General features: G+C 40.7%; 1 protein-coding gene across 2 annotated transcripts; it reads left to right on the plus strand.

Moving 5' to 3' along the window:
- Positions 1–3,278: 3,278 nt before the first annotated feature.
- LOC101161539 (alpha-2-macroglobulin-like protein 1) lies at positions 3,279–19,462 on the plus strand. 2 transcript variants are annotated; one of them, XM_023961762.1, is made up of 36 exons: positions 3,279–3,456; positions 3,829–4,009; positions 5,168–5,324; positions 5,719–5,771; positions 5,883–5,903; positions 7,366–7,534; positions 7,660–7,744; positions 7,900–8,020; positions 8,101–8,215; positions 8,301–8,410; positions 8,932–9,087; positions 9,206–9,442; positions 10,235–10,298; positions 11,217–11,362; positions 11,449–11,598; positions 11,683–11,880; positions 12,146–12,221; positions 12,454–12,595; positions 12,950–13,175; positions 13,258–13,387; positions 13,590–13,711; positions 14,766–14,817; positions 14,956–15,039; positions 15,121–15,297; positions 15,387–15,468; positions 16,148–16,304; positions 16,413–16,487; positions 17,208–17,373; positions 17,730–17,926; positions 18,002–18,217; positions 18,299–18,417; positions 18,520–18,610; positions 18,682–18,750; positions 18,835–18,940; positions 19,011–19,054; positions 19,151–19,462. In XM_023961762.1, the coding sequence occupies exons 1-35, from the start codon at positions 3,374–3,376 to the stop codon at positions 19,052–19,054; spliced, it is 4,377 nt and encodes a 1,458-aa protein (XP_023817530.1). In that variant the 5' UTR covers positions 3,279–3,373; the 3' UTR covers positions 19,151–19,462. The 2 variants fall into 2 exon arrangements, with proteins under 2 accessions (XP_023817530.1, XP_023817529.1); XM_023961761.1 differs by having other exon boundaries at positions 19,011–19,050.
- The last annotated feature ends 1,376 nt before the right edge of the window (positions 19,463–20,838 follow it).

Genomic DNA, 20,838 nt, shown 5'->3' on the forward strand with positions numbered 1-20,838 from the left:
CACATGATGACAATTTTGAACATCCATGGCCTTTCGTCACCAAGTTCCAATCCAAGTGACAAGGCAACATACAATCTGTGCATTTGTGATAATATCACTGTCAGAGTCCTCTATCAGTGAAAACATGAACAAATAGTTCATAACGGATGCTATTTATGTGGTGCTTTACTGCCTTCTTAGAAAGCTTGCGTTAAATTCACAGTCCCATTCACCTGTGGACACACACATTCACACACTGCTGAATATTGGCACCAACCTTAAAGTACCAGGACCTAAACAGGATTCGATGGCTTACCCAAGGACACTTGGACACATGGGAAGGCAAGGTGAGAATGAGCTCGTTGTTTCTGTCTTCATTTTGGTGTCACTTTCAGACTCAGTAAAGACAGCTGCAATGATAAACTCTTCTTCTTGAAGGTTGGTGTCTTGTCTCACACCTTTGTGTACAAAAATATCTGATATTTTCTGTATGGTGAGTAAAGCCAGTTTCTACCCACATGCTGCTGTTAGGCTCATACTTAGTAATCAGAGAATAAAACAAGGATGTTGACTGATGGGGCAAAAGCATTGTGAATGAAGTCCAGAGTGGTCACCTGCTTTGATTGTGATGTGAAAATGTGTCTCTCCTTTGTGTGTATGAAGATAACAAACTTAGCATTTCTACTGTTCTTGAGGTCCAACTGTTATGACAAAAAAGTCAACAAAGACTAGAACTATGACCACCTCCACTTGTCAGCTGTGATCGTATATTGGTTAGCACTCTGCGTTGTGGCCACAGCAACCCCGGTTGAAATCGGGTCACAGCAAAATGTTCAGAAATACCAAAGCATCGCTGTCTGCAGGCTTACATATATTTATGTGGTGCTTTACTACCTACTTAGAAGGCTTGCGTTAAATTCACAGTCCCATTCCCCTATGGACACACATTCACACACTGCTGAAATTTGGCGTCAACCTTACGGAGCATGGTCTGTAGTTATGAGTTCGCTGCACCGGTCCTTTGTGGTGAAGAGAGAGCTGAGTCAGAAAGAAAAGCTCTCAATTTACCGGTTGATCTTCATTCCAATACTCACCTATAGTCATGACCGCTGGGTCATGACCGAAAGAGCTCTGAGTAGAACCGCTTCTCCTCTACAGCGAGAGGAGCCAGTTGAGGTGGATAAGTCACCTGCATGCCTCCCTGGGGAGGTGTTCTGGGCATGTCCCACTGTGCAGAGACCCTGGGGAAGACCCAAGACATGCTACAGAGACTACGTCTTTCAGCTGGCTTTGGAACATCGGGGTCCCCCCAGAGGACCTGGAGGAAGCTGTCGGGGTGTCAGGGCATCTTTGCTTAGACTGCTGCCACCGCAACCCGGATGAGTGGAAGAAGATGGATGGATGATTGGATAAGTTGGTGAAACTCATTTTAAAACATTCATGCCTGCACAATTTAGGCAATTCTATTTTTTGCGATATCCTGTTTTCTTCGTTTTTTTTTTTTTAGCTGGAAACCCAATTTATGTAAAAATAAACCATTTTACTTTACTTGGAATGAATTAAACAATGGGCCCTGAATCTAAATTGTATTAGTTACATTTGTAACCCTTGTGCTATCCTAGGCACTTTAACATTGGGAGTTGGGTCATCTAGACCAGTGTTTTTCAACCTTTTTTGAGCCATGGCACACTTTAACCTTGACAAAAATCCCGCGGCACACCAGCATCCCAAAAAAAAAAAAAAAAAAGCAGAAACTCATAGTCTGTTTTGATCTACAGCCCCCCCCCCCCCCCCCCCCCCCCCGGCAATCTGACGTGCATTTTTGTGATAATTGTGGCAGAAAAAGCAGGAAGTTGCAGATGTTTTTCTAAAAGATGTAATAAAAGTTAAGTTACATACAAACTGTATGTTCGTTGTGTTTTCAAGACGCTGTCCCTTTAAGCCAATGCATCATGGGAGATGTAGTGTGAAAACTGCGAGAAAACGGCAGAAAGACTCGCGTCTCTGAGCTTCATGGTTTTGTTCACTTGTTCCACGGTCTGATACCGGATTCTGTGGAAAGTTACACCGCTAAAGACGAGCTTTAGCTGGTGTTTTTGTCGGAACTGACTGAGTTATGAGCTAAATTGGAACAAGGAAGTGGGGACTTTAACCACTTCTGATTGGTCAGACTGATGACATGTGATTAAGCCTTCAAGAATGATTGGTGGAGTCGTGGAGACAGTAAAAGCTGCGGGACTTTTCCTTACACAGTTATAGCTGCAGCTATTTCGCGTTACCGTCATTCTTATCAAAATGTCTTTAATAGAATCAAATAAACACAACGAAAAAATTATTTTATGATCGTTTATATTCCTAACTACTCAGTGTTTTATCAGGACCTGTTTGGATGAACAAAGAGCTGATTTCCTGGAGATGGTTAATTTTTTTAGATCAGTTAATGAGGGCAATTTTCCACGGCACACTTGACCATCTCCCACGGCACACTAGTGTGCCGCGGCACACTGGTTGAAAAACACTGATCTAGACCCACTGGACAGTGCTCTGAACCTTTTTTCTTCAATGATTTGTAATATTCACTGGTGTCCATGGATTACATGAAATCTTTCCACCTTTATCCACTTTTGTCATGGTAGGGAGAACACGTCCAAGTAAGGGTGGGGTCATTTAAGATAGCACAAGGGTTAAACGGAATAATGGAAGTGAATACACTTCCATGATATTGAAATTTACTGGAAAGGATCTGTAGCTTTTTTCCCCGTTAACATCTCCTTTAACTTCCAAAAGAAAGCGCCAAGATGTTATTAGGCCAACAGAGAAAAAAAAGTTTCCATAATCTATTTGCCACAATAATAGACTTCACATTTGTCAAGACAAATGTCTCAAGGGTAAGATTAACAAAGAGGTTTGGAATCTTGGAATGTTGAGTTACATTTAAGTGGAGGTTTTGGTCTGAGCAAACAAAAAAACAAGTATTGTTATGCAGCCTGCAAGGTCCCCTCTAAGCTGTATTGCTATGTTTTTGCGATCAGTGTTGTTGTCAGACCTGTCCAGCTCGAACTCTGTGGTCATTGTGTCACCAGATGCTGATCATTGCACCTTTGTGCTTTTGTCCCACTCCTTTAACAAACCTTTGCTTCGGCGAAGTTACGTAAAGCCAGAGGGTGGGGGGGCTGGCCACAGGCAAGACAGAGACTCCTATTCCTGGTAAAGATGGCTTGCTGGTATGGGGCGGTATTGACTGAAAAAAAGGGAAGGGCAAAGGAGCTTGGCCTCATAAATAGCCACAGTGTCACTGTAGCACTAGTGAGCATCCCTCATTGTCAGGGATCACAGGAGAAAGTCCTCACCTTCATCTTCTGGAGTCTGGTGCGGTTCTCGCTGTCCTGCAGACATGACACTTCACCTGCGTCTGCTTGCTGCTATTGTGGCTGCATCCCTCCTGCATTTTGTGATGCCGGCCAACTTAAATGAAACGTAAGTGAACAACTGAATTTAAAAGGCAAAGAAAACAGAAATTTGGCCAAGAATTCAGGTGAATGTATCCAAAAAATATCCTGTTTGGTTAATTGGTTTTAACTGGTTTGACAGAAAACAGTACAGTATCATCTGCATAACAACGAACCTTTATGTACAACTGCTGAAGCTTTTAAATATAAAGTGGGTAAAATAAATTATACAAAGAGGGGCAACACCACATTCTGACTCTGGAGAAAGATTTAAACCAAAGATTTAAATATTTCAAACATGAAGCTATGAAGTTAATGTAACTAAAACACATGCATGCGCATTCTGTGTTGTTCCAGGAAACTCAGTTTTTCCTTTTTTTCCTCCTTCTTCTGGTTGCAGGACCTATTTTGTGACTGTCAGCTCACGTCTAACAGCAGGAAACCAGGAAACTCTCTGCGCTCTGATCCAAAACCCCACAGAACCCGTTAGCTTAAACATCACTTTAGATTTGGATTCTTCCAGTATCACGATTACGGAGCAGTCTGTCCAAAATAACTTCTACCGCTGCTTCCAGTTTCTGGTTTGTTTGAATTTTTGGTTGTTGTAAAATGTGTTTTATTTTAAATTTTACACTAACTGCCCTTAATAACAGCTATCTTAGAATGCAAGAAAAAAGAAGGTTTAACCCTATTTAGTCCAGCTTAGATTTTGAAATGCATTTGATCCAAACATAATATTAACTTAAACAAGTTGAAGTTGGGCATTCCTATCTAAAAATGCATGTAGCTTAAAAATAAAAATAAACAGTCTTTTGCCTTCTGACAGTAACAAAACAGGAAAAATATGGAAACCCCTTCAAGAAAGATTCTCAAGCTGGTTTCAGTTGCTCCCTCGCAGGTTTTTACGTTGCCTTGGGGCCGAGCAGCTAAAAAACATCCCACTGGTTTTGCATTGGGTCTGCAGCTCAAGGCTCTCTGGTTTTGAAAACTACAATTGGTCATAATTTGAATGACTAAGGTTATCGTATTTTTGCATTAACCTTTTTGTGAAATCTGCAAATATGCAGAATTAGTTTAAAACTTTGTGGATGCACCCACTTGCCAGTCAAAAAGACATGCCCATAGAAACTCTAGATTTAAGATTGGATAACCACCCCTCCCCCCATCTGTGCTTAATAGCACATTTACTTAGGAAATACCTTAATTAGTTATGAACTTTGTCATGACTTACACTGTGTGTAATTTCATGGTTTAAAATATACAAAAAGTACACATTAAAAATACAAAGAATAATGGTAACAACACATTTAAAACCAGCTCAGTGGCCTTGTGGTAGAGTGTCTGCCCACGTGACTGGGACGGCGTGAGTTTAAATCCAGGCCGAGTGATACCAAAGACTCTAAAAGTGGGAACCAGTGCCTCACTGCTTGAACACTGAGCATTAAGGTATTGGGTTTGATTGGGGGGATTAATCCACCTATTGGTTTCCGAGCACAGCTGTGTCTGCAGCTCACCACTCCCCCAGGGGGATGGGTCAAATGCGGATAACAAGTTTCACCAAGGTGTGTGACAGCTAATGGTACTTTAACTTTAAAAGTGTTTTATTTTTCCAAATTGTAAAGTGGGACCTCATAACTCATGTTGAATTTTGGTCAGACTGATATTTGAGGGACTTTAAAATAAAAATCATTTTGGTGAATCCACTAGCATCACGTTTCAGATGTTTGCTGGTTTTGCAGGTCCCTATAGTGTCCAGTGAAACTGTGGCATCCATCAGTGTGAAAATTGAAGGTGAGGAAGACTCAATGAGCAAGGACACCAAAGTCCTGATTGAACCGCCAGCTTTTGTCCACATCGTTCAGACTGACAAACCCATCTACAAGCCTGGACAGACTGGTGAGTGTGGAGTATGGGACTTCCACAGTTCATCTGCAAATAGTGTTTTTTTTTATTTGGTACATCAAACCTGTGAACATGTAAGGTATTATGGTCATGTGGAATTGGCTACCCACTGTACTTGTTTTGAGTTTTTCACCAAATACTTCTCAAACACTTACTTTTTTTGTTTATGTTTTTTTCATCAAATAAATAGTTTGCATATATTATGCTATTTATCTGACACCCCTTTAAAAATGTCCAAGTGTAATCTCTGGGATAATGTCTTAAAGCTTTGTCTGTTTGCCCCATTCAGACGCCATTTCAAAGTCTTTGTATCATGCAACAAATGAATAAACTTAACTGTGTGTTGTTTATATTGGTTCCACAAACTTTGATATTTCTTTCTTTAAAGTCCAATTCCGGATTGTTTCCATGGATACCAACTTCATGCCCGTCAACCGCACGGTGTGTTTTCTGCTTGTTTGTCAGATAGCTGTAATATACTGTTATGTGTCCTTTTGTGTGTATCTTTGACATGTGGGTTGAAATTAACGTGTTGGTTTTTTTCTCTTTCAGTACACAGAAGTGACCATTGAGGTAAGCAGCCATCATGTCACTCAGGGCAAATAAAGTGGTTGGGAAAAAAATCTGTCAATTACATTACTACACCCACTTTTGGGTGCCATTTCTTGTGAAAAAAAAGATCCAAGTGAAACTATCAGATCAATAGAAATAAAAACTCTGTACACACTGTTGACAGTAATTCTTGTCATAGATAAGTTTTGCAACTATTCCATCCAATAAGGGCTATTAGTCTGCAGATTCTTCATGGCCCCACAAGTGACTGCCTACATAGTTCAAATGAGAATGCACGATACATGAAATAGGAAGAAAAAGCTTTCAGCTTTCAGTTAATCTTTTCTTAAAGATGATGTTTCATCTCTTCTCCAAGAGTCTTTTTTATTTCTGAATTTCTGAAGTGAGCTGGTTTATGTACTTCTGGAAACATGGCATTTAAGATGTGATCCCTCGTTCTACAGGTTAAGAGATTGATTTCAAAACATCCCAACGGTTTTGTGTCCTTTAGTCCTAAGAGGGGGAAGCTGTTATTACCATTCCATAGCCTTGTCTGCTCCTTTTGACAAGTCCAGTTTGCTTGGTTTCAAAATTAGAATGATTTTTTGCTGAAAAAGACAAACCTTCGCTTAATAGAAATAGTGGACTCAGGTACAATCTTTCATCTATCTCCAAGCATCTCTGGAACTCTGACCTACAGTATGGAATGAGGTAACAAGTCTAAAAAAGCCATCTTCCTAAAAGAACACAAACCAGCTGTCATACCTCTGTACTCTAGAAAGTAACGTTTCCTGGAAAAAATAAAAAACATGTTTCCATTTTTTTTACTGAAAAGATAAACTAGAACTCACTTAAGACCCTCTAAGCCCAAGGTCTCCATTATAATGCCCGAACTAGACACAGTCACACCACTGGGGAGATAAAAACAACTTTAATGGAATCAATCTGGATGAATAGAATCCACCCATGCAGAAATCAACCCATTCATGAACCTTAAAAGATCCAATTTTTTTTTGCGACATTTACCTGATTAAAAAGTGACCCCCAACCATCTTGAGTTTTTCCCCATTTTCCGCCAACACTTGACACAAGTAGTCTGTGGTTTATTATTGTGGCCTGTGGCATGTTGGGGACTGCAAGTGTATTTATCTCTCTTGTACTTTTGGGCCATATTTCATTGGACTGATAGGCCGGACTGGCACCCTGTCCGTGCTGTCCCCTGCCTTCGCCCGAAAGTGGTCGGGATAGGATCCGGCAGCCCTGCAACCCCAATAGAGACAAAACGGAATAGAAGATGAATAAACGAATGATAGGAGATGCACTTACTTGTGTAACAAGCCACAGAGTGGCTTCATTGTGAACTGACCAAGCTCCAATCCCCTTATATTTATGTCACCTTGAAGGGGAAATTTTTCAATCTTCAATATAAATAAAAGTGTGCTATTTAAACAATGCCTAATACAAATCAATGTACCAAAAACAGGATCCCAACTCAAACCGCATCGCCCAATGGTTGGACAAGAACGTTGACGGAGGTATTCTTGACCTTTCTCACCCCACCATTCCGGAAGCAGCACAAGGAATCTACGTGATCTCTGCGGAGACAGATGAAGGAGAAACGATTTCCTACAACTTTGAGATCAAAGAATATGGTAAGAGCGATTTTATGATGTTATGGGATTAAATTGACTGTTTCCCGCTCCCTTCTGAGCAAATAATTTAAATTTGTCATGGAAATTAGCATTTTTCATGACTGGTTATGCTTTGATTGCCGTAGTTTTGCCAAAATTTGAAGTAACTGTAAACCTGCCCAGTGTGATCACTATCCTGGATAAAGAGGCAAAAATGAAGATCTGCGGAAAGTAAGTTTTTCTCAATTATTGATAGCACATAACCGATTCAAACCTTTTTGTGTTTTTAAGATAGATCAATAAAGGTCTTAAATCCCATGTGAAAGTTTTTAATAGTGTCTATAAGACTGAAAAACTCAGCTGTGTCCTTGTGCTTTGTCCTGCAGATACACATATGGGAAACCAGTGGTGGGCTCAGTCAAAGCAGAATTTTGCAGACGTTCCTACCAATTTATTTGGTTTTCACTTTCAGAACAAAAAGACATCTGCAAAACATTTCAACTCACTGTGAGTTTTTCATTTAAAATCAAATCGGCTCTTTACTGTGTCTGCTTACATTGAAAATCACCTTTCAAATGCTCTTGCAGACAGACAAAAGTGGATGCGCCACACAAACTGTAGAATTGGCAGACTTTGCCCTTGATTCATACGGGTTTCAAGACACCTTTGAGGTAACGACTGAGTTGGAGGAGTTTGGCACAGGTACAGTGACTAAAATCTTGGTGCCACCCATTAATTAACCACCATTTGATCACTGAAAATGTAAGATCTGTCTGCTCTCATGCAGGAGTCATTCTTAAAGGCAGTGGAAGTGCCAGCTTCACTACTCAGATCAGAACCATCTCCTTTGAGGACGTACCTTCTTCTTTTAAGCCAGGGCTCCCACTCAATGGAAAGGTAATTGTTTTAATCAAAATCAGAAATGACAACAGAATAATCCAGATTTTTTTATGCAGAACACCTGATTTGCTATGCTCAACACTTACAATAATTCCCTCTATCTATCTATCTATCTATCTATCTATCTATCTATCTATCTATCTATCTATCTATCTATCTATCTATCTATCTATCTATCTATCTATCTATCTATCTATCTATCTATCTATCTATCTATCTATCTATCTATCTATCTATCTATCTATCTATCTATCTATCTATCTATCTATCTATCTATCTATCTATCTATCTATCTATCTATCTATCTATCTATCTATCTATCTATCTATCTATCTATCTATCTATCTATCTATCTATCTAGGAACACAAGCTACATGTTTTAGCTCTAGTTTCTATTTTTTCAAAAAAAGACACATTAGTTTTAGTTCACACCTTTGCTTTTTACACCCTTTGCTTTATGAGTCCAGTGCATACATCAGAAGATAAAGGTTTTAACCCATATTTCTATTTTTGCGCAGATCAAAGTGGTTGGTGCAGATGACAGTCCCATTGCACACCAAGAGGTCTACTTATCAGTTCAAGACTCACAGGAGTTCATTCTCAAAACGGACCTAAAAGGCATAGCTAGGTTTTCTCTGGACACATCCTCTTGGTCGCTGTCAGTCTCTCTGTCGGTTAGTAAAGAACAGCTTGTTGGTTTCAGTACTGACCTGGTAATATGTTGAACTTAAAATCCAACAGAAAGTATGACCTATAACAAAAACTTTGTGTTGATTTTAATTATCGTAACAGGCAACCACCATAAGAAGAAATACTAATGAAAAAGCGGTTTCTGGAGACCGGCTTCCATTCTATGGGACGGCCTACCACTATGTTGCAAGATTTTACTCCAAAAGCAAGAGCTTTGTGGAGTTTGATGAAGTCATCAAAAATCTGCCATGCAAAAAAAATGGATCCCTGCAGGCTCGGTACATCATTCAAGGGGATGATCTGGCGGAAGGACAGAAGGACCTCAAATTCTTTTACCTGGTAAATTCTTGTTAGGATTAAACACCTAGCTCATACATTAAGTGCCATTTAAGGGATTTAGAACAATTGCAGTGATATGCAGATAAATAGAAAATATAACACAAGAGGTGACAAGTGACCTCACGCAACCATATTCAGAAGTAACAGCTATACATAGTCAGGGTCACCTCCATGGGCTCTGGGCTCTGAAACTTAATTATGAAGTTGCACGTTGTGAAAGACAGCTTTCTTGTGTGGGCTTACTTGTGAGCCCCCAGCTCAGCTGTCCAGCATTGGAGTTAACCCCAGAGGGTAAGACAGTCAGGCCCATTTGCCTGTGGGGAGGGTGTAGGTTTCTGATTGTCGTTTTGGCCAATGAGCCAAACAGCAGTTCATATCACCCTGCCTTCTTGGTGTCTCTTGGAGAGCTGGAGGAGAGAGCCCCAATGGGGGATTCTATGGTATTTAGTTGAGCGTCAACAGTTTTCAAGATTTCTTTTAGAAATGAATTGACATTTGAAATGGGACAGACGTGTTTGAGGTCAGTGGGATTGAAACTAAAGCGGCCATTGAGTGTATATGGGGGGTGAGGATAAGAACAGCTGAGGCCCCGCCTTCCATGATTGCACATCCCTGGTCCCGACTGAAGACTCCACCAGCTTAAAAGTTTATTACTGTTTTTGAAAGAACACACTCTTTCTTCATCGTAACTTTGAGTTGAGATGACACATTTACATGTACTTTGACTATTTCTAATTTTTACAAGTTTTCCTAATGATAAGAAAGAATTTACCCTTCTGTTTTTCTTTGCAGGTGGAGTCCAAAGGTTCTATTGTGCAGCATGGCACTGTCTCAGTGGTGGTTGAAGATGGAACTGGTATATTTTTTCTTAAATATAAATTACACTCGTGCATGACTGATGGCTATAAAAGCTATCGGTCTAAGTTTTAACCAAACTTTACAAAGTTAGCTTTAAGTCAAACTTTGATAACAAGTCACAGAACTACCTGAATGTTCTAGTCGGTTTTTCTGTTATTGAAAAGAATCAAACTCAGCTGGCAGGAAAAACATGGTTAGTTCTTTAACATAACTTGTTACTCTAATCAGAATCAGGATCCAGGAGCTGGGGGAAAGAATGGGTGAAGTCATCGAGGATACTTTTCTGCTTTTTTTAAAGAGTTCAGTTTCTCTCCCACCACGTCCCCAGCCTTGCAGATCAGTTTGCTTAACTCTTGTGCTATCTTAGATGACCCCACCCTTGCATTGACGTTTTCTCCCTACCATGACAAAGGTGGATAAAGGTGGAAAGATTTCATGTAATCCATGGATACCAGTGAAGATCACAAATCATTGAAGAAAAAAGGTTCAGAGCACTGTCTAGTGGGTCTTTAACATTGGGAGTTGGGTCATCTAGACCCCACAAAACAGTGCGCTAAACCTTTTTTTTCAATGATTTGTGATCTTCACTGGTGTCCATGGATTACATGAAATCCTTTTCACCTTTATCCACCTTTGTCAGAGTAGGGAGAACACGTCAATGTGAGGGTGGGGTCAAAGGATAGCACAAGGGTTAATCTGGTTGAGTCAAACAGGTTAGATGTCACTAGAGACCATAGACTCAATCTGGCTATCGTTAAAATACAACAATGAAAAGGAGAACTCAATGGACTGAATAGAATACAATCTTTCATACATTTACAATTGGTCAGATTTTAATGCCTTTCTGCAGCATTTAGTATTTTCGGACTGTGTTTGTGTTTTATTTTATGTTTGAGCATTGTATTTTATTTTTCAGTCAACAAAGGAAAGATAAAGATCCCCCTCACCAATGTGATCGACCTGGCTCCAATTGCCCAGGTGGTGGTTTACACCATAGTGTCAAGTGGAGAAGTTGTTGCAGACAGCCGGGACTTCCCCATTCAGCTTTGCCTCAACAACAAGGTACTCAATGTCATTTTAAACTGGACTCCTAAAAAGTCGGGACTTGATGTGCTGTGTTTGAACCAGCTTCTTTGTCTCCTGTGCAGGTGTCCTTGAAGTTCTCGGCTGTCCAGGAGCTTCCAGGAGCAAAGACCACATTGACTCTGCGGGCTCAGCCCAGCTCCCTCTGCTCTGTCAGAGCCATTGACCAGAGCGTCCTCCTTCTCAAGTCAGAGGAGGAGCTCACGGTTGACTATGTACGACTTTCCCCCAATATACCTGCACTTTGACCTCAGAGTTGGTACTGTTTTCTCCAGATTCATGTTCTGGTTTACTTACAGGTCTACAACCAGCTGCCCATCAAGAAAATGTCGGGATATGACTATCAGGTTGAGGACAACTCCTTCAATCCCTGCTTTCCTAGACCATGGCCAAGACCGATTCCACTGGAGCCCGAATTCCAGCCCAGAGGTCGTCGTGATAAGCGTGCAAGCATTTTTCCCTTTTATGAGGGTGATGATGTTTACACCATCTTCAAGGTTAACTATTTTACCTGTTTTGAACATTTCTCAGATTTAAGTTTCAGCTCACACTGTCAGAATTTGATGCCTATGGTTTTAGTCATGTATTCTCACAATATCATGGGATCTGTCGTTCAACACCTCCTTATCTCAATTTTCAACCTTTTTATTTATTCTTTCTCTTTCTGACAGAAACCTTTACTTTGTAATGTTTTCACAAACAGCCTTGGTTTTACTTATGTGTTGGTTGATAATCCTTCACTGTGTATTTGTCCACTTTCAGAACATTGGAATCAAAATCGTTACAAACTCGGATGTGAGAAAACCCACACCTTGCTTTTTATTCAAATTTCATGGAGGTATGTTCTGTTGTTTTTTTCTTTTTAATAATAACTCAAAAAAAATGTCTTGTTCTTAATAAAAAAAAAAAAACGTTTATAAAGATTGAACCTCATCAACCCCTGAGTTGGCTGTTGTGTGCTAAAACAAAGAGACACAAGTTTTATGTCTTTACTATTTATTTGACATGTCAATTTTACATAAAATATTATACTTAGTTATTCCAGAATGTATTATACTTTGTATTTCCAGGAGCTTTAGCTAAAGCTGATCTTGCCCCTGCCCCTGAGCAGATGTCTTCAAATACTGATGTGCAACCTTCAGATACTCAGAAAAAAGAGACTGTGAGGACGTACTTTCCTGAAACCTGGATCTGGGACCTTGTTTCTGTGGGGTAATACTATTTTGTTTTTTTAATATGTTTCAAAACATAACACTTTTTTTATTCTTTGCAAAATTGAGCTTATAAACAGTGGGGCACAATGGCGGAGTGTTCAGGGAATGGGTTTTATTGCTAAAAAGCTGCACCTTTCCAGACACTAAACAGATCACTGCCAGCTTTTTATTCCATAATCAAACTGCAGATCAATTTTTTTGATTATTCTGAAGTTATTTTTCAGTAATTTAATTTAATTATTTGACATAAAGGTCCAACAGAAGTACAATGATACTTTGATGCATGTTTTCCTTCAAGGAAGGAATGGGGAAGCATTGCTCCATTTGACATCTTGCTGGTCTTCTATTGCAGATCCAACGGCTCAACCAGTTTGGTGAAGACCGTCCCTGACACCATCACTAAGTGGGCAGCCGGAGCTTTCTGTGTGTCTCCTGCTGGCTTTGGCGTTGCTCCCAACGTTGGACTAACAGCCTTCCAGCCGTTCTTTGTCAGCCTCACTCTGCCCTACTCTGTCGTCAGAGGAGAGGTGTTCACTCTCAAAGCCACCGTCTTCAACTACCTCCCCAAATGCATCATGGTAAACAGTTTCCTCAGTTCTTGAAAACAATCCGTTTCTGTGTTAGTCATTTCTTGAATCTGAGTTTTTCTTTCCTTTGTAGGTGAAGGCAACTCTGGCCAACTCTGATCAGTTCACCTTCAAGAACTGTGACGGCTGCGTCTACAGCAGTGTGTGTCTGTGTGCAGAGGAGAGCAAGACCTTCTCCTGGATCGTGACGCCAACTGCTCTAGGTAGTGTTGGCCGGACAAACACGAGTACAATCTCCAAACAAACATTCCCCCTTTAGTTTTAGTCCTTCACGCTCCTGTTCTTGAAGATCTTTAGAGAATATGTGAAGGAAGCACCAAACTGCAGGGAAATGGAAAGAGGCTTTCCTGTGTCTGTGACTGAGAAAAGGAGATTCAATGGCAAACAATGCTTTTGTGCCAACAGGTGATGTGACTCTGAAGGTTAGCGCTGAGGCTGAGAAGAGCAACAAGAAATGTGGCAAAGGGGTGGTCACAGTCCCCACCGTGGGTCAGGTCGACACTGTGATTACCACGCTGCTGGTAGAGGTTAGTACCCCCCCCCCCCCCAAAGAAATCAAGTTTTTACAGCCACATGCTAAGAGTTATAATATTTTTAAATAATTATTAATTATATGCACAGAATTTCTTTGATTTCACAATAGCTGTATTCTGGAAAGATAGAACAGAAAATATAATATGATTTTTGTTTAAAATAAAAGTCAGCACTTTAATTTGAAAACTTTGCACGTTATTCACCAAATATTAAAGCTCATTTGTCTTTTTAAAGTACTTTTAATAGATCAGTCACTAAAGTTTAAGAATTAGTATCCTCAACTAAGATGAATGGATGAATTTTTGTCATTGCAGCAAGCACTGGTATAAAAATACTGGTCTTTATGTAGATGAGGTGAAAAAGGGACATACATGGCATTATCAGGGCGGAGGATAGGTGTAGAAAAAAATGTACAACACATAGCAAAAAAGCACATAACAAAACAGGTACATGTGGTACAGGATGGAAAGGCAGTATACAGGGTAGGGTGCTTCTGTCCTTGAGCTGCTTAGGGTACGTCCAGGGGTGGGATCTTAGCAGGTATACTAAGGCCAAAATTGGCTGAGCATTCAAGAAGGCATCAAACGCCCCTTTTTTACATATAAACTACATTTCCCTTTTTGATGCAGATACATTTTGAAGAGCCAAGTCCAAAGCACTTAGCTCAAGGACTAGATCCCTAAAAGATTTGGATCCAGTCACCCCTCATTCGTTACTCCAAGTTGACATCTGATCTATTTTGCAAAGTCCAAGGATAGTAACCACTTTGCTTAATTTGGCAAGCGATGTACAATACTTCTGATGCTTGCAATAGCCTCTCAGTCTGAATCTTACCTACCCAGAATGTCTCCCCAAAAATCTCAGACAGCTCGCCTGTTAGTTTTCATTTGCAGCTTTATATTTATACTCGTGCTTAATTGTTTATATGGTTCTGTAAAAAGTCATGTCTCACTCGGATTCTGCAGGTTTTATTTCGAAAAACTGAAAAAACTAAAACAGCTGATGGCATATTTACATGAATGTTTGATTGTTTATTCTTTCTGCTAGGCTGAAGGAGTCCCACAGATGGTCAGCCACAACGCTCTCCTGTGTCCCGCAAGTAAGAGGGAAATGGAACATTTAAAAAATATTTTCATTAAAACTGTACAATTTTAGATACATTTTGAGACAACCCTAGAAACTTGATCAAATGTTGAGGGTTGACATTTTTTTCCTTTCTCTTTCTGCTCATTGTTAGAAGGACCAGTGAGTAAAAATATCTCTCTTGAGCTTCCCGAAGATTTTGTGAATGGATCAGAGAGAGCCTCTGTGTCTGTTGTGGGTCAGTAAAACATGTTCTGAAGTGGATGGAGAGAGCCAGAACCAGTCTAGGAGTTGCTGACGTCTCTTCTGGGTTTTACAGGTGATCTGATGGGCCGGGCCATGAAGAACCTAGACAAACTCTTGGCCATGCCGTATGGCTGTGGAGAACAAAACATGTTGCTGTTTGCTCCAAACATCTTTATCCTTGACTACCTGAAGAGCACTGGTCAGCTGAAAGAGTCAACTCGGAAGACGGCTGTGGGATACTTGGAGAGCGGTGAGAGTCCTAAAAAACATCTTGTGTTTTGATCAAAATAGCTGGAAAACGTGAATGAAAATGGAATTTTCCCCTGTGTGTGTTTTTAGGATATCAGAGGGAGCTCAACTACAAGCATGATGATGGTTCCTACAGCGCTTTTGGAATGAGTGACCCATCTGGAAACACATGGTCAGGAAATTTCTGTGTTTACTTTCATTGTGACTTTTTTGCTGTGTGACTGCACTGACATTATTCAACCATCAAGGCTCTAAGGAGGAGGCAAGAAAGCTGGATCAATTACTAGTTGAACGTTTTAAAGTTGTTAAGAATAAAACAAAATCTATCTGGGGCTGAAATCTCAGTACCAAATTAATACAGTATTCTAGAGTTAGCATTATTCATTTGTGTCCTCTTTGTAAATAACAAAAAGAAATTATTTGATAGAAATCCCAAGTGTAGTAACAGTGACAACAGTTTCAACAACCAAAAACTTATTGGTGCCTAACATGAAACTTGTGGAACTCCACACTGTCGACATCTGTTATCTTTTAAAACATGATTTAAAAAACCCATTAACGACTATAAGAGGAATTCCAAATTGATAAAAATTTTTATAAAAGTCACGTGGCCCTTCCTTAAGTTATGTATTTTAATGGTATCATTTTGTTTTTGTCAGTTTTGTTGGCTTTTCTTCATTCTGCTCTATCCAGGTGTTGTATCTCATTTCCCCTAACTACATCAGCCCCCATTCAATATTGCGTGAGCTCGTTATCAGTTCAGGATGTTAGACCATCGTATTTTCTGCTGCACTTGCTTTCCACTTTAACCACCTTTCGTGTGATGTGTTTTTTGACTTCTCTTTCTGTAGGCTCACTACGTTTGTCATGAAATCCTTCAACGCTGCAAAACAGTACATCTTTGTGGACCAAATGTACATCAAAGAAGCCAGAAAGTGGCTGTCTGGACTCCAGAAGCCCGATGGCTGCATTCAGTCTGTTGGAAAACTCTTCCACAGCGGGATGAAGGTTTGGAACTCAAAACTTAAATTAAACTGTGATTGTTTTGTGTTCATTTGTGTATACTAAACAAAAAGTATTTCAATGTGTATATCATCATGCTTGTCTCATTTCCAGGGGGGAGTGAGTGATGACGTGTCCCTGACGGCCTACGTTGCTGCTGCCATGCTGGAGCTGGACGGAAATGCCACTGTGAGCCCCAAGTCAATTATTTTTGGTCTTGGCTAATTTTTCAGGAGATTTATATATGCTCACGTCTGAGAGCTTGGAGCTGGGCTGTGAGCTTGTCTGTTTACTGTATTCTAATGTTGTTTGACCCTTATAGGGGTTTTTATGGAGACAGCCTCTAGAGATTGGCCATTGAAGGTTACTGTATACTCTCACATGGGGCAATTGGCAGTTTGCAGAAAGGATACTACCATTGCTGAAATAATACATGTTCAAATCTGTCACAATCACAAGTTTATTGAGATTTGTTTTTTTTTATTGGTATTAGAAATGTCTGCCTCAATTTAAACTATGTATTTCAAACGATTAACCCTTGTGCTATCTTAGATGACCCCACCCTTACGTTGACGTGTTATCCCTACCCTGACAAAGGTGGATAAAGGTGGAAAGATTTCATGTAATCCATGGACACCAGTGAAAATCACAAATCATTGAAGAAAAAAGGTTCACCGCACTGTCTAGTGGGTCTAGACGACCCAACTTCCAATGTTAAAGTGCCTAGGATAGCACAAGGGTTAAACAGATAGACAGTCTGTGTTGATCTCTGATGTCACTGGACTAACATGACTGGGATGGAAGTTCCCTACAGTTCATAGTCTGTATAAATACAATGTATAAAGTAGTATGCATTGTTGTTGATACTCTGGGACCATTTTTTACTATTGTGCATGCATTTTTACTCAGGATACCGTCGTTCAGAACTGCCTGGAGTGTGTGAAAACTGCAGTGGCAGATGAAATAACCAACCTGTACACAGTCGCCCTGCTGTCCTACACCTTTACCCTGGCTGGAGACCAGGACGTGAGGAGCAAACTCTTCACCCTTCTGGACCAAAAGTCCACAAACGAAGGCAAGCCGTAGCGACATACACCCGTATGGGAGGGTTGACCCATACGGGTGCTGTGGGTTTTTGGGTTTTCAAGACCTGTGGAGGGTCATAGTGAGGAGCAGTTGCATCTTAAGGTGTAGCGCAGGTGTTTCTTGCGTTACCATTGTCATGCTTGTGGTGCCATTGCCCCACACTGTAATTGTTAGTAAGGTGGAGACTGGTCCTTTACTGACTCCGCCAAAATGTTGCACGCATTATATATGTGTCAATAGGATTACTACATAAACTACCCTCTAAATATATAATAAATTTTAGCAGTGAGGCTGCTAACAAGGAGTGTGGTTTATTTAACGCAACAATTTTTCTTTGGATTCCAGGAGGTACTCGTCACTGGAAGAGAGATGATGCTCCTGAAACCGGCCTGGACTCAGTGGAGGTGGAGATGACGTCCTATGTGCTCTTGGCTCTGCTCTCCGGTCCATCTCTGCCAGGCTTTGGTTTGGATTATGCCGCCGGCATCGTGCGTTGGCTCGCTCAACAGCAGAATCCGTTTGGCGGCTTCTCGTCCACACAGGTAGCTCCTCCTACATTCATGTGGGGCTAACATGGAGACTTAAACATTACTCAGTGCAACTTTTTTGCTGCACAGGACACAGTCGTGGCCCTCCAAGCTCTGGCCAAGTATGCTACTGCCACCTTCAGTCCAGAGGGCAGTACTACAGTCACAGTGACTTCAGTGGGTGGTCTGAACAAACGCTTTACCGTAAATGAAGATAACAGACTGCTTTACCAAGAGGAGAAACTGACTGAGATTCCTGGAGAGTACACAATTGAAGCTGAGGGTCAGAGCTGTGTGCTGGCACAGGTACAGAAAAGTAGAAATCAGTCATGGAAGTCCATGTGCTCAGAGAATGTGCTGTTGATGGTTTAAATGTTGTCTTTCCAGATCTCTTTGTTCTACAACATCCCCCCTCCTTCCGACTTTTCTGCCTTTCAAATCTCTACCAACACTAGTGGTCGATGTGACATTCCCCGACCAGAGTTCATGCTCTTTGTGCACGTTGAGTAAGTAGATATCATCTTTAAACCCAAAGTGTATCAAAAGCATAATGCCTCTTTATATGTTCTGGTTCTGTTTGAGAGTTCTGCTGGGTTTGATTCCCACAGGTTTCAGGGAAGACGAGAGGAAACCAACATGGTGGTGATCAACATTAAGCTGCTGTCTGGTTACATTCTGCAGGACAACTCTTTGAAAATGGTGAGACAACATCCTTGCTAGTCCAGACTAGCTTTTCTTATTTGTGTTAACAACATGTGTGTTTGTCCCAGCTGAAGGAAAACCGCTTGGTGAAGCGTGTGGACGTAGAGGAAGGTTACATCAACATCTACCTGGACGGGGTAAGAAGCTTTGAAGCTTCGTGATTCATGAAGCATTTGGTTGTTTGGAATTCTCATGCATGTGTCCTTGTTTGTACTTTGCAGTTAAAGAAGGGTCAGAAAGAGACTTTCGATGTGATCCTGGAGGAGGATCAGCAGGTCGGAAACCTGAAACCAGCCGTGGTCAAAGTCTACGATTACTATCAGACAAGTACGACTCTCTGCTGACTCCATCTTTTTACTATTGTTTCCTTTCTGATGTTTTTCACTTTACGTTTCAGGTGATGAGGCGGTCACTGATTACACTTCTCCCTGCAATAAGTAGGTAACGCTGCACTTATTATGAAATGTAGAACCTCTTGCTTGATTTGCCTTTTGTCCAGTCAGCTCCTTCAGTGTTAACGTGTTATTTTTTCCGCAGGTGAAATGTCTGACATCCATCTCCTAGTCAGACGTGATGGAAATTGCAGCACTGGAGTAGATTTCTTAGTCAAAACTTTAGCAATAACAGGAGTAAAAGTATCCAAATATTGCTGGGTAGAACAAGGTGTGTATTTTGGCCTGGGTTCGGCGTTTTGAGACTTTTCCTATTTTGTTGACCCAAGTTTTGTTTTGGATTTTGTTTTCCTGTTCTCATCTTCTCACATGAGTACTCTATAGTTTGTAAAGGACGAATTCCTTTTGATGTTGTGTTTTGAGTGTTGCTTTTACAATATATAAAGACTCAGAACCACTGGTTGGTGTTTGCATGTTTTCACAAAGTGTTTGATGGGAAATTGAGTCTTATCACAAACATTCTGCTCTGATTTTCTTTGTTTCAAAGATTTATCTTGGATGAACATTCTTTCATTATTAAACTTCATGGGTTTGTGTTTAATACTTTGAAATAAAAACTTTTAACCAAAAAGTGTTTTATATTTTTTATCCTGATGCATTCAGTCCAGTCAGATGTTGTCCTCTCGGGCATGAGACCTCATATCGCAAAGACTAAATGTTGCTGCAAAAAATACATTTGACCAATCCCTGTATTTTGAGTGTTTATCTCACATAACCATATGTCACACCTCTATCAGCAAAAATAGTGATACATTGGAACCATATATTTAAACTTAAGTTTGTTTAGACAAATGAAAAGCATAATAACGCAAGTGTCCATCGAAAAGGAATAAACAGATACACACCAGTCACACCACAAGATGACACATTTTTTGCACTCCCTCCCTACATGTCTACTGTCCATAGGTTCATGAGTTTGAGGTTATTTAAATCCTGCTGTGACCAACAGTAAATATGTAAATTTCCAGAAATGTTCTCTGGAAATGACCTATCAAGGTTAATTGAAATTCTATGGCCGTTGTCAATTTTGAGTACCCAGCCTTCTTGATGTCTCTCAGAGGGGTACTGGAAAGTGCCTCAATGGGAAACTCAATTGTCCTACTGGGGGATTTCAGTGCCCTCGTGGGCAATGACAATTTCATATGGAAGTTCGTGATTGAAAGAAATAACGTCCCTGATCTGAACCCTAGTGGTGTTCTGCTATTGGCCTTCTGCTCACCACACTTTGTCCACAATGAACACCACGTGGCAACAGGACACCCTTGGCAGGAGGTCGGTGATTAACTTTGTAGTCCTTTCAGGGGACTTTCTCCCATGTGTCTTGGACATTTAGGTAAAGATAGGGTCAGTGTATTCCACCGATTATTATCTGGCAGCAAGTTGGATCCTCTGGTGGGGAGGAGACCAGAAAACCTGGCATACCCAAACATACTGTGAGGGTTTCTTAGAAAGGTCTTTCTGTGCCTTCAAAAACTTTTATACAGGGAGGCTGGGGTCATAGAGTCCGAGTTGACCATGTTACCCATCTCTATTGTATCTGGGGCTCTTTGAAGCTGAGGTCACAAAAACTCTGGGGCTCGTCATAAAGGCAATCCCCAAACCCGGTGGTGGAGACTAAGAGTACGAGATTCTGTCAGGCTTAATAGATAGTCTTACCAAGTCTGGTTGGCTCATAGGACTCCTTAGGCTGCTGAAAGTTACATGCAGTCTAAGCAAGCTGCTGCCAGGGACTAGAACTAGGCAAAACCCTAGTTCTAGGCAAAGTTCGGTGAA

The sequence above is a fragment of the Oryzias latipes genome, chromosome 2 (assembly GCF_002234675.1).
Source record: "Oryzias latipes chromosome 2, ASM223467v1".
NCBI lineage: Eukaryota > Metazoa > Chordata > Actinopteri > Beloniformes > Adrianichthyidae > Oryzias > Oryzias latipes.